The sequence below is a fragment of the Poecilia reticulata genome, chromosome 4, assembly GCF_904066995.2.
Source record: "Poecilia reticulata chromosome 4, P_reticulata-male-v2, whole genome shotgun sequence".
Taxonomy (NCBI): domain Eukaryota; kingdom Metazoa; phylum Chordata; class Actinopteri; order Cyprinodontiformes; family Poeciliidae; genus Poecilia; species Poecilia reticulata.
In genome coordinates, this window is record NC_088833.1 from 21223788 (window position 1) to 21236354 (window position 12567).

The 12567-nt window shown below is 38.9% G+C and overlaps 1 protein-coding gene across 2 annotated transcripts in view; it reads left to right on the plus strand.

Moving 5' to 3' along the window:
• Positions 1 to 11149, plus strand: part of ssbp4 (single stranded DNA binding protein 4) — a 107333-nt gene extending 96184 nt beyond the window's left edge. Inside the window, exons 7-17 of one of the 2 annotated variants that reach the window (XM_008407108.3) lie at positions 807 to 933; positions 1729 to 1796; positions 2825 to 2889; positions 4487 to 4532; positions 4635 to 4670; positions 4780 to 4834; positions 5863 to 5933; positions 6068 to 6146; positions 6475 to 6503; positions 6604 to 6705; positions 7874 to 11149. In XM_008407108.3, coding sequence (XP_008405330.1) covers positions 807 to 933; positions 1729 to 1796; positions 2825 to 2889; positions 4487 to 4532; positions 4635 to 4670; positions 4780 to 4834; positions 5863 to 5933; positions 6068 to 6146; positions 6475 to 6503; positions 6604 to 6705; positions 7874 to 7903 — 708 coding nt within the window. In that variant the 3' untranslated portion in view covers positions 7904 to 11149. The remainder of the gene's footprint in view (positions 1 to 806; positions 934 to 1728; positions 1797 to 2824; positions 2890 to 4486; positions 4533 to 4634; positions 4671 to 4779; positions 4835 to 5862; positions 5934 to 6067; positions 6147 to 6474; positions 6504 to 6603; positions 6706 to 7873) is intronic. The other variant, XM_008407107.3, reaches the window with a different exon arrangement.
• Positions 11150 to 12567: the final 1418 nt, after the last annotated feature.

The window sequence follows — 12567 nt, forward strand, 5'->3', positions numbered from 1 at the left end:
ATTAATGAGCTGATGATATTTTAAATGACTTAAGAAGCCAGACATTTATTTTTGATTAAAAACCAGCAAAAACATGAGTCTGTCTTAATGTAACAAGCCAAGAAGAGAGCGAGAATGGACTGGCAGAGTCACTGGCCTGTGTTGTGACGTTATTAAGGTAAAATCTAGGCTGGATTTTAAGGACAAAGCTGATAATGACTGTAGCACGCTGAGACATGTTGTGGTTTGTGTTTGTCTTTTTAATAAACGCTGTGGTTTCTCTCATATCTCATCAGCTTTATGGATAATGTGTCACGCATTACTTCTTTCAGCAATTGTCCGTGTAACTCTGGGCTGCAGATTACAATATTGGTGTTTTAATTTTTATTACATTCAAATGTTTTTGATAACAAAACATTTTTTTTCCCAGAAGCCTTAAAATTATTTCTATTTTCTTCACTTAAATAAATTTAATTGGATATTTCATATTAACTAAAAGTAAGATATATTCATTCTTTTTCCTGAAAGACTTGATCAAAGCATATTTACCTGATCAAATACATATTGTTTAAGCAACTCAAATTTAATTCATTCGTTAATTAATTTGGTTTAATAGAACGTTAATATCGAGTTCAGTGTAATTCTTATTTCATGTCTTCAGCTTATGGGGTTTTTTTTGTTTTTTTTATCCCAAACACAATGGTCAGGAAATCCTTGTTAGGATAACTGAAATCCTTTCAGTCATGAAATATAAACATGTTTAGTGGTTGTTCTAAAATAAATATGTAAAGAGGTTTTTTGTTTTTTTTTTCCTGTCCATTCTGCAGCCCTTCATGTCTCCACGGTACCCAGGAGGCCCCAGACCTTCCCTCCGAATGCCAAACCAGCCTCCCGGGAGCATCCCGGGCTCTCAGCCCCTCCTTCCAAACAGCCTGGATCCCACTAGACCTCAAGGTACTGACTACATTAATGGCATCCCAGCATGCTCCACTGTTATTGATGGTACAAATGTCCCAAAAGCCTTAAAATAAATTAATCTTACACAGGAGCAGCATAATCTCACTTTGTTGCTCCATATCTCTGGCAGTAAGCTTCAGAGATTTTCTTTATTTTTTATTTTTACCTGCTTTACCATCGTCTTCTGTGTGTGTGATGAGAAGAAAAACCTCGCTAATCGTCCTGCTCAGTTTGTGACACTTCCAGTAGTTTTTAAGTTTTGAAATGATTGCGCTGACTGTAAATTTAGGCAAGTTTACTTGTATGTTGTTCCCTGACTTCCTGACACTAAATATGTATCTAGTTTACTTGAAGGTATGTGTCTCTTGTCTTTCCTATTTTTAGGAGAAGATAGGAGAATTAAAAGTTCCTAGAAACTTTCAGAAACTTATAAAATAAAGCATAAATTGCATTTGTTGTATAGGATTTTTTTTGGGGGGGAAACCAATCATTCTGCCTGCAGTGAGTTGTGATAGAAAATATTTTAAAAGTGCCATATTGGCACCGATGAATGTATTCAAATTAAGGATTAGATTTTATCCCAGTTTTTCAGTTGAAATTATCCAATTTCACTTAAAAGATAACTTTATCTTAAGGCTTTCACATATCTTTACCAGAAAGTGCAAATAAATGTGGCATGAATTATTTTTTCTTTTACCTTGGAGTCTTTATCATCTGAATATGAACATTTTATGTAGTTTTTGTGCTTCTAATCTGAGCTCCTACTCCAACACCCTCTGTGTGCCACAACAGGACATCCAAACATGGGAGGTCCGATGAGAATGAACCCCCCACGAGGAATGGGAGGCATGGGCCCACAGGTAGTTTACAACACGCAGCATGAACATTATTGTTGTGAAGGACCCACAAAAGCCATTGCCAAAAGAAGTAATGACATGGGATAGTATGCTCCAGTAAAGCAGATTCTCTGTCCAGCTGCTCTGCAGTGTCATTTTTGTGCTCGAGCTGTCGTCAGTTTACAAGCCAGGCCAACATTTGGCGGCCGTTTACTGAGTGCTTCCATAAAAGCAGTGATCATTTTGAAGCAACGACCTATAAACAATGGATGTATTTGGCTTGACCGGCCTCATAAGTTTGCCTGTAAATATCAGAAGAGCCCTGATGATTACCTTGGCTCTGACCAGATGTCCCACCCTGCTAACACCAGTTATACGGGGTGGGTGTAGCTGCTGAATTCAGACGCTCTGGCGTGAGCCAAAACCAGAGCCAAGATTAATACTTTCCCTTTATAACTTTGATTTCACTGAATTTGGTGTATTTTAATGCTCCAAATGCTCAGGAAATTCATCAGAAAGATGAATTTTCTCTTGAATTCTGATTAGAAGAGATGTTCTTTGCTCTGCACCCTTCCACCTCACATTTTAAAACGTTATCTCAGACAAAGACACCCACACTGTGCCCTTCAGCCCCTCTGTGTGCCACCCTGACTCTCCAACATTGGCAGTGAGAACGGCAGCAGCTGGTGTGGCATCTGCTTGACAAGTGTAATCGTCTGCTGAACAAAACTCTTCCTTTGGTGGAGCAAATCTGTGGCCTGAACCCCTTACACACACACACACACACGCACACGCACCCACATACCCGAGTATAGACATGCATTGGCAGCCAAACGTCCCCACCGGGCAGCTATGATATTCGCAACATACATGCAAATATCGAGAGGGGAGTGCAGACACACTGAAACACACACACACACATGCACACAGGACGTAATTAGACTCTCGTTAAGAGGAGACATGATCCTCACTGACCTTCATCAGGATTCAAAAACTTTCGACGGAGCAGGTGTGGGTCTCTGAGCTGACGGTGTGCTTGTGTCTTTGCACAGAACTACGGCGGAGGGATGAGGCCTCCTCCGAACTCTATGGGGCCGGGGATGCCAGGGATGAACATGTTAGTAGGCTGAAGAAAAAGCTTTTTGTTGTGTTGTTTTTTATTTTTCTCAAAACAAGTGTTTCATAAAAAATAAAAATCATATTTAAGTACTTTGTCAGCGTAATCAAGAATGAACATTTAAGTTATTTTGGTTAGTAGATTTGATTATTTACTTACTTTTAGGCCTAACGTAATTCACACCCTGGCTGATTTAGATTTTAAATTATTTGGATCAAGCCTATGAGTTGCTTCTTGTTTATAAGTGAGACAGTTTATCATTGTCAAAGGAGTGTCATAAATGATCTATTAAAAAAAATTATTTGTATTTTACTAAAAATTGCATATTGAAAATTAATTAAACTCTTCTTGAATCCCAGTGGAAAAATCTTTACAGCAATTAAACCAGTTTTATAAAATGCTGACCCACTTTTTTGCATCTTTTTACTGATTTAACTTTAGTAATCACCTCTAACTCTTTGCCATCACCCTAATCTTTGGTTACTTTCACAGATTCTCAAACTGGGTAGCTCCACAACATTAATATTATGTACCCCAAGGTGAAGCATGCTAGTGAAAATAAATAATATGAACCTAAATCTACTGGTGGTATTAATAAGTTTTGCTACATGTGTAATGTATTATTATTTTTAACAAGGTGCACAGTGATTTAGAGAGATGTTAATCCAACAAACCCCCACTGAGTTCCCATTTGGTAGGGGACAGAATAACAGCAAAGTGATCCATCCCAGCAGACTCTGATTCAGGGTTATTCAGAGGTTTTGCTGAAATATTCAGATGATAAAAACAAGACTGAACCTGTTACGCTTGGTACCTACATTACTCCTAAACAAAACAGCAATAAACTCCCTGCTAGATGAATTTGGTTTATTTGCTGCCACCCTTTAAATTTCCTCTCTCATTTATGAAGTGCTTGATTTGATGACTGGAAAGCAGCTAATGTTTTTGATGGGGTTTTTTTGTGTTTTTTTTTTTTTTTTTTTTGCAAACCAATTTGAGATCAAAACACAAGAAGTCCACAAAATATTTTCTTGGAGAAAATAAGAAAAAAGTTAAGTGATGCCAGTACAAATGTTAAAATAGCAACTAACTATTATTGTATGAATAGGAGACAAAAAATCTTTGGGTCTAGAATTGAGTCTTGAGGCATACCACATTTAAAATGAAAATGAAGAAACAATTTTTTATTGATGTTGTTGAAAAGAATGTTAAAAGCTTAGTCGAAGTTTGCCGTCCACATGTCAATCAGTTGTTGGAGGCTGTTTTTGGATCTAAACAGCTTTAAATAAAAGAAAGAGAGTAGAAGGAAATATGTATCACATTTTTCTTTAAAGTTTCTTCAAAAATAAAACCCTATTCTAGGATCAAATCTTAGCAGACATTTTTTTAGCCTCTAAAAGTTGGGGTTTATAATACTCACATGTACACCTTTTATATTCTGTTACCGATTATCAGGAATTATTGTGATTGTTGATACTTGTTTGTTTCCAGTTGTTAAGTATGACGCCACGAAGCAATTTAAAATCATCTCCTGTTATCCATGAATCACAACATTATTTCCGTTGGGTAATTTCTCCTCTCCTGCTGGTATTCTCAGGGGTCCCGGTGGAAGAGGTCCGTGGCCGAATCCCAACAATAATTCGGTGAGTCACTCTCTCTCTCATGTCTCCTCCACCATGACTGGCTGCCTTTACAAGAGCGGGCATCATTTTTTCTCTCTCTCCTCATGTCTGTTCTCACCACAGATAGCTTATTCATCCTCATCTCCAGGAAACTATGTGGTAAGTGCCCCATCGTGGGCTCATGTGTGACCACGGGTCATAAATTACCTGTTACTCTGTGGTGACTGACTGGCAATCGGCACCATTCCTTTCTCTCATCCCTTTTTAGGGTCCCCCAGGTGGAGGTGGACCACCGGGAACTCCAATCATGCCCAGCCCTGGAGGTGAGTAGCTCACTTTTTGTTTGTTTTTTATCCAGACAGGATCCATCTAAACTTATTCCCTTGTCTCTCTTTCAGAAATATTTAAGGAAAAAAAAAGAAAAAAAAAACACCTATCTACATATCATTAAAATATATATAAATACTGAAATTCCAGCATTGTTTACAGCGTTTTATAATGAGTGTGTTCAAGGAAGCAAAGGCATGTAGGTCCAAAATCCACTGACTGATCCGTCCCAGCTTTAACCCGTCAATAAAGTCTCAGTGGAGGATTGGCTGAGAAGAAAACACTGATACCCTGTAGCTGCTCCGTTCCCGTTGGCCTGTGGAGAGCTTCTTTTTATGTCCTCCATTCATTATTTATATACATTCCTCTATTGTGATATGTTGCGGGGCAACCTTTTCGCAGCAACGCTTGCACGCACACCGGGAGGGAAAACATATTTCCTCTGCAGTCACACAAACCTCCCTCAGTGAGGCACACCTCACATGTGCTCACCCCCCTCCCCCCACGTTCCGACAGTCACGACAACACAAGTGGCATTCACAGCTAGGATTTCTCCACCACTCAATGCATCCTGGACCAGATTGTCCTTTATTCTTTTTTGTGTCACTTTTTTTTTTTTGTTTGCATCTGCTATATGGTAGATACCTGCAGTGTCACTGCAAGGTCAGCTTATCCCTTTGAATCTCTTCAGCATCCACACAAAGGGGTCACACAGCAGGCATATCTAATTTCCTCATAACACGATGAAGGAACCGTGGTCCTGTTTCCCTTCTTTGTTTCCTCATGATATAGTTTGTTCACTAGTCTTGCCCAACCTCTTGATTTCTGAAGGCATATGTTGCCTTCAGAAGAGAGTAGAAGGAAATATGTGTCACATTTTTCTTTAAAGTTTCTTCAAAAATAAAACCCTATTTTTGAAGGGTTTATTTTTGTGCGTTCACGTCGAGTGAACGCACAAAGATTTTGCAACTCAGCTGCTTTCATATCTTACGCTCGCTAATGTTCACCTGCTTTCTTTATGCAGATTCCACAAATTCAAGCGAAAACATCTACACAATGATGAACCCCATTGGTCCGGGTGGAAACAGACCGAATGTGAGTCCTGAAAAAGTTTATTCATATTCAACTTCCTTTTTTATACGCGCTGCTTTACCATGTAAAAACACAGAAAAGACCAATGATTTTCTCAGCTTTTTTTTTTTTTTTTAACAAAAACTGTTTTTCCTTAGTTCCCAATGGGACCAGGTCCGGATGGACCAATGGGAGGAATGGGAGCTATGGAGCAGCATCATATGAACGGATCACTAGGTGAGACAGCTGTGTGCAGCAGATTCCTCTCCTGAGGACGTTCAGGATGAAACATGGCTGTTTCTTCTTGCTCCTGTCTTTTAGCGGTAGCACAACGCCCTCTCATGGCAGATTCGGGAAGAGCGTTTTCAACAGTGTTTTTTTTTTTTTTATTATTATTATTGATCAAAGTTTAAACAGATTAGACCGGGGTGAGCAGGCCTATTGATTTTGTGGATGTGACGTGATCAGTGAAGCCAGTAAAGTTTATCTGTGTCAGCAACAAACAGCTTCATTTAAGTTCTGGGTATTCTGCTAATGTTTTTGTTTCCTCTACCTCTGATTACAGGCTCTGGGGACATGGATGGGTTGCCAAAGGTCAGCTTATTTGACCTATTGCGTAGCTGCTGATTTCTCTTTTTCCACATTTATTTTTAATTTATTGGTTCTTGTTGGTTTCTTCTGTTTTGGGTTGTAGAATTCGCCTAACAATATGGCAGGCATGAACAATCCTCCCGGCACTCCGCGGGATGACGGCGAGATGGCAGGCAACTTTTTAAACCCATTCCAAAGTGAAAGTGTGAGTAGCATGTAGCACATCATACATCAACCCGAAACTAAAAGTCTCATTTCTGCTGTAACCTACTTCCATGTCGTTGTTTTTTGTTTTAAAAGCTAAATCTACACTACTGCTCTGCATGTCAACTCTTCGTTACGGCCTTGAAAATGCTTCTTCTGCTCCTTCTAACTCTGCTTTAAACTTCTTTTAGCTTTTTCCTTAATCTACCCGGTGTGTTGCTTGGTCTTCATGATGCTGTTTGTTCACTAATGAGGTTCACAGAACAGCTGGGTTTATGCTAAGGTTACATTGCACTTAGGTGTTCTTATTTACTGCTTAAGCAGTTGGACAGACTTTAATTTTATTTATTAGCATCAGAGTGAAAGGGACTGATGACTGCCACTCTATTGAGATTTTTAATTAGAGGACTGTTTATTGTCCTTTAAACAAAGCCTCAATAAAAGCTTGGGTTTGTACCATGGAAAATATGAAGACTTTTAAGGAGGTGAGTGCTTATTCAAGCTAATGTAAGCACAAACAGGCTTTGATTTCTTTACGTTACATCTTTTGAAATGAACTATATTAGCAGGCGTCCAAAGCCGCATTAAAATAGGGGGCACATGAGAACCGCATGTAAGAAATAATGTATTTATTTATTTTATGAATGAGCAGTCAGCGTGGACTCAGCGCCTTGTGCTCGATGCTGAGAATAGAAAGACTAGTTTTGGTGGTTTGTGTGGAGCTGCACTGTATCCACCCTGTCCAAGAATCGCAGGTGACTTCCTGCATTTCCATTAATTGGGGGCGGGGCAAAAGAGAGGGATCGCCCAGGGAAACATTCATGCAAGAAATGCTGCTGCTTGTTTTAGCCTGTCCTAACTCAAGGTGTACAGCCAGCTAACAGATATTAGCTTATGTCATAGTTGTGTGAGGCTGGCCCATCAGTCAGTAAAAACTAAATTTCTCCATTCTACATTTTCTCCTTGGGCTCATATCTCGTCTGCTTTCTACCACCTAAAATAAATAACAGATATTTATCTGCTGTGTTACTGCGTTTGCTGCAAGCTGCTACTGAACATGGCATTTACCCTGTAGCGGTACTGCTTTCATCTCAAACTGGGTGACATAACAATATTAATCCAGCATTGGCTTATCTTGTCTCTCTCCCTTCTCTTTTCTCTCTCTGCAGTATTCACCCAACATGACGATGAGTGTGTGATTTTTTTTTTTTAATTTTTCATTTTACCTCTTCATCTCCCTTTATCTGAATCCCTTCCTCCCCGACCACCATGGTGTGTCTTGCGTTGCCCTCTTCCTCCTCCTCCCCCTCTTCCTTTCTTCCCTTCCTCCTCATCCTCCTCTTCGTGGATGGCTTGTGGTGCCACACAGCCCCTGGGGATTCCCCTGGACAGCAGGACTTCCCTTCGAGCCCCACATCCCACTGCCTGTAAAATGGGTGTGAGAGCGTGAAAGGGTCTCCAAACAGCAGGACGGACCTTCTCTGTTCATCTGCTCCACCGAGAGCCTGCCTCTCCTTCAGCGAGAACCTTCTCATGTAGGATTGCGCTCTTCATTTAGCTCTTTCCCACCCGGACGCCACCATCAGAATCGTGAACACGGAGGACTTTGCAGCTGTCGACTCACGTGGGACTTTTCAAAAACTCTCCTCTTGTGGGCAGGCGTTTCAAAAGAATGAACTGACAATGCTATTTTAGGACAACTTTCATTTAATATTTGTTTTGTTTTTGTGGGTGATAATAATCTTATTTTAATATTTTTGCGATTATCCAGCTAACGTAGGTATGTATTTTCCTTTCAAAGGGCACATTGCATCTCAGCAGCAGCATCAATGACGACAGAAGAAGCACACACCTGAGAAATGCACAATGACTTTCTGTTTACATGATTTGAGGCCGTTTGTTGTTTGTGTTTTTGTCTCATTGCGTGGATTTCCATCAAACTGCGTTTCAAGGTACAACTGACCTCCCAGCTATTCTCCGTTGACAGAGAAACAGCTACTTAACCACATCAGCATCATGTAATGGTGATGTCGTTAAAAGAAAATGTCTACTTGTTCTGCTAGAGCTTGTCTGCAGATGCACATTGGATGATCGGCTGTTTATCCGTCTCTTTTTAGGAAAAAAAAAAATCCCCTCATTTTTCTGTTTCACTTGCTGGAGAGCAGCTCAGTCTGGGTACTCTGGCAGTCCTGACAGGAACTGCTCTCGGTAACTCGGCTTGTGAACCTTAGATTTCCCCTCGTTTGTAAATAACAGGTTTGGCTTGTGTTGTTCTTGTGTTCTTGTTATTTACGAGTTGTCAGTGAGTCGTCCAACTTGGTTGCATTTTCTTTTTCTTTCTTCTGGACTTCCTGTGTGGCAAAGTTTCCATCTGGGATTCACTCAAAAAGAACTGGACTGTGTCACATTTTTGGACCGGTGGATCACTTTGAACCTTGTGATACGCTCACAAAGCTTAACTTGTTTTCAATTGTCAGGTGTACGATTCTCAGGCTGTGACTATGATATCAAGATGTTAACACCTAAAAAAAATCAAAGCAAAACTGTTTAAAAGTAAAAAAAAAAAAACAGCAGTTACTCCCATTTAAGCTAAAATGCTAAAGCATCTAAATATTGTTACTTTGATTTGTTTTTAGGCAAAAATATGGTATAAACTGGGTTTAATTCGCAAAATATTATAGCTTTTACTTCTTTTTGCTCTTTATGTAGGTGCTGTAACCAATGATTTCATAACAGCTAATAGTAGAATAGATTTGACCATTTTAAATGCAGTAAAGCTAATAATGTAATAATCTTGAATCTTGTTAAAAAAGACCAATCGGAGCAGCAAAAATATTGATTTTTTTTTGTTTTTTAATTTTTTTAAAACCTTGGTATACCTTAATTCTAATAATCTGCCCATGCCAATCATAGAGTTGGATGATTCCTTTCAGACAACACAGAGGACTGTCCTTAGGCAAGTTCCTTAACTTTGTTGCGATGGACTTGTCTAGATAAGACGATGCACCTTGAATTTTCCAGAACATGCAGCCACAGTGATCTAGAGAAGAGAGCAATCATAGAAGACTGTAAAAAAGATATGTCTTTTCAGTGAACTACCTTCATTTTTTTATGCATTTAGCTGAAACCTAATCGTCACACTAAGCAAAACATGGGTACATATCAAACGATTTGAGTGTTTTCCTGTATGTTCTGTTCTCTGCCTTATCACTGCTGCTGAAATCAAATTTGCTCTGTACCACTCACATCAACAAACAATAAGCAATCAACATTTGAAGCCTCTGCGGATGATGGCGACACAACTGTCCATTTCCTGATATCAGCGGAAACAGGGATATCTCCAGGATTCGACAACCCCTGACCTGGGAATCAGTCTCTCCTTCCTTGAATTTAATGAAACGCTTCCCTTCTTTCCTCTCCCTCCCACCCCAACCACCCTTTCATTTTTGTTATTGTTTTTTTTTTTCTTTTTGTAAATACTGTAAAATGCATTTTGATATCATTGACATGTTTTTGATATGTCAGTCACTACCAATGAATACAGCTGAAAGTAAATTATAAATAAAACTGTTCATGTTTTTTTTCATAGAGAAAAAGACGCGTTAACCTAACCATTTGGCTCACGTGGCTAAATTTATAAGATACTGTAAAGTGGCTGAATGTGTAAATGACGGCAACATGGTGAAGGCATTGAAAGAAAGGACAGGACAGAAAGAGGACAGGACAGAGAGACGCAAAACTGGCCGAGGCATCCCCGCTCCGGCTCTTCGCTCCTTTTTTTTTCTCTGTATAATGTTACTGTTTGCTATGAAATAGGAAAAAAATCCTGTGACCAGATTTTCCAAAGGGCATTTTTTGTTCCTACAGAAATGTGACCTCGTGTTGCAGTTTTGATATGAAGGATTTTATCAGTACCAGAAAACGTTTAATCTAGAAAAAAATGAAATCACGATTATAAAAGTAAGAGTACATCAAAATCCGAAACTTGGTGGGGTGCGGGGTAAACTGTGTCGTTATCCACTCCCGTGATAGCATTGTATAGTGAAAAACTCTCTCACTGATCCTCTCTCGGTCCTCTGTGTATATTGATCGCTGGCCATCTCTGTACTTCTATTGTGATGTATAATACTGTACCATTAGGAAGATTTGCTGGTCGGATGGGCTGGTTGTTTTACTCTGGGAGGGTTTGGCTTGAACCATTCGCGGTCCTCTCGGATGACTCGGCAGTATTCAATATGAAGCAGTCTGTCTCTTGGGTTTGCTTTGTATTTCATGGTAGGATAGTTGAGAATCTTGTCTTAGGGACTTAGGTGTCTTGTGTAGGTAATAAAGATGTTCTTTGTATGTTTCTTTATATTGTAAAGTTTCTTTAGACTGAAAGAAAAACAGATAATTTGCTTATAAAAAAGAAACAATGCATCAATAATAAATGTCATTTGATTTTTTTCCCCTGTTGTTTGTGTTTTTTCTGTTACGTCTTCAGCTTGAGTTACTTTTGTAAGGATCGGAAAGTAAATACATCGTGTCTGAACTGAAGGGTTTAATTGACATAAAGTTTTTTTTGTTTTTTTTTAAAAAGGTTATAATTTAATCATTTTTAAAGCTGTGGACTAGTCATGGCTAAAATTTTCAGACTGGAAATATTTTTTTCCAGAAAATATTGCTACATTTATGGCTTGAATTTTTATTAAGTAACTAACATTAAGGGGCGTTTGCTATAAAGCGTGATCAGATGATATTCAATGCCAGAACATGGGCTACCAGCAGAGGAGGATTACTAAGAACAGGAAGTGTTTTACCTGTTCACCCTTCACAAGAACTAGTTCTAAAGTTACTTCACCCATGTTAAAATTAATTAATTCATGTTCACAGTACACCTATTGAGTTATGAACAAAGTTCATGTCTACAGTAAGATCTAGTCCTCACTCCTTTATCATATTACATGAGAAACGATTTAAGTTGTATCACAATATCTTTATCATGGCTGTTTGGTCCCTCTTGTTTTTAGAACGGCCTTAAATCATCACTGCCAATTCAAAAATGTGGCTGACCCATTCATCAGTAGAAATTAACCCATTTTGGTTCATTTCTACTCAATAGCATCATGCAGTTGCCGCACATCCATGATATGAATCTCCTCCTCCACCACATGCTGAAGATGCTTTGAAAGATTGAGATCTGATGATTGTAAGGAAACACACACAGTGCAGTGAACTCGACATGTTCAAGAAACCAACTTGAGATGATTAGAACTTTGTTAAATTATGTGTTATCCATTCAGAAAAGATCAGATCTTACTTGTGGTCATAAAGGGTAAACAACATCATTGTACCCAAATTCTCCTTCTGTTTGCTAATTGGTCCAGTCAAAAATTGACCGGAGACCATCCAAGTCAGGGAGCGAAAGCCCAGACTGCGCTGTAAGCGAGATTTTTTTCATACTAATAAAACCCAAATCCAACTTCTGCATTTTTATGTAATGACACAATCAATGGGCCAACTTAATCCAAACAAGGTTGTATTTGACAAAATGTACAAAAAAACAACATGTTTAAATATCACTGGTCTGTAAAGCACTGAGTGGTCTGAATAGCTTAGGGCAGCATTTCCCAAACCTGGTCCTCAAGACATACATCCTTACATGTTTTAGATGTTTCCCTGTTTTAATACACCTGATTCAGTTGATTGTATTGAGCAAACCCTGTTAGTCAGGCATCAATTGAAATCAGCAAAAGTAAGAAAACTCCTAAAACATGCAGGGCAGTGTGCCTTGAGGACCAGGGTTGGGAAACATTGATCAGTTAATTTTTACCAGGTCGTATCTATTTGTTTTTAAGATTTTATTTTATTTTATTTTTTTCAT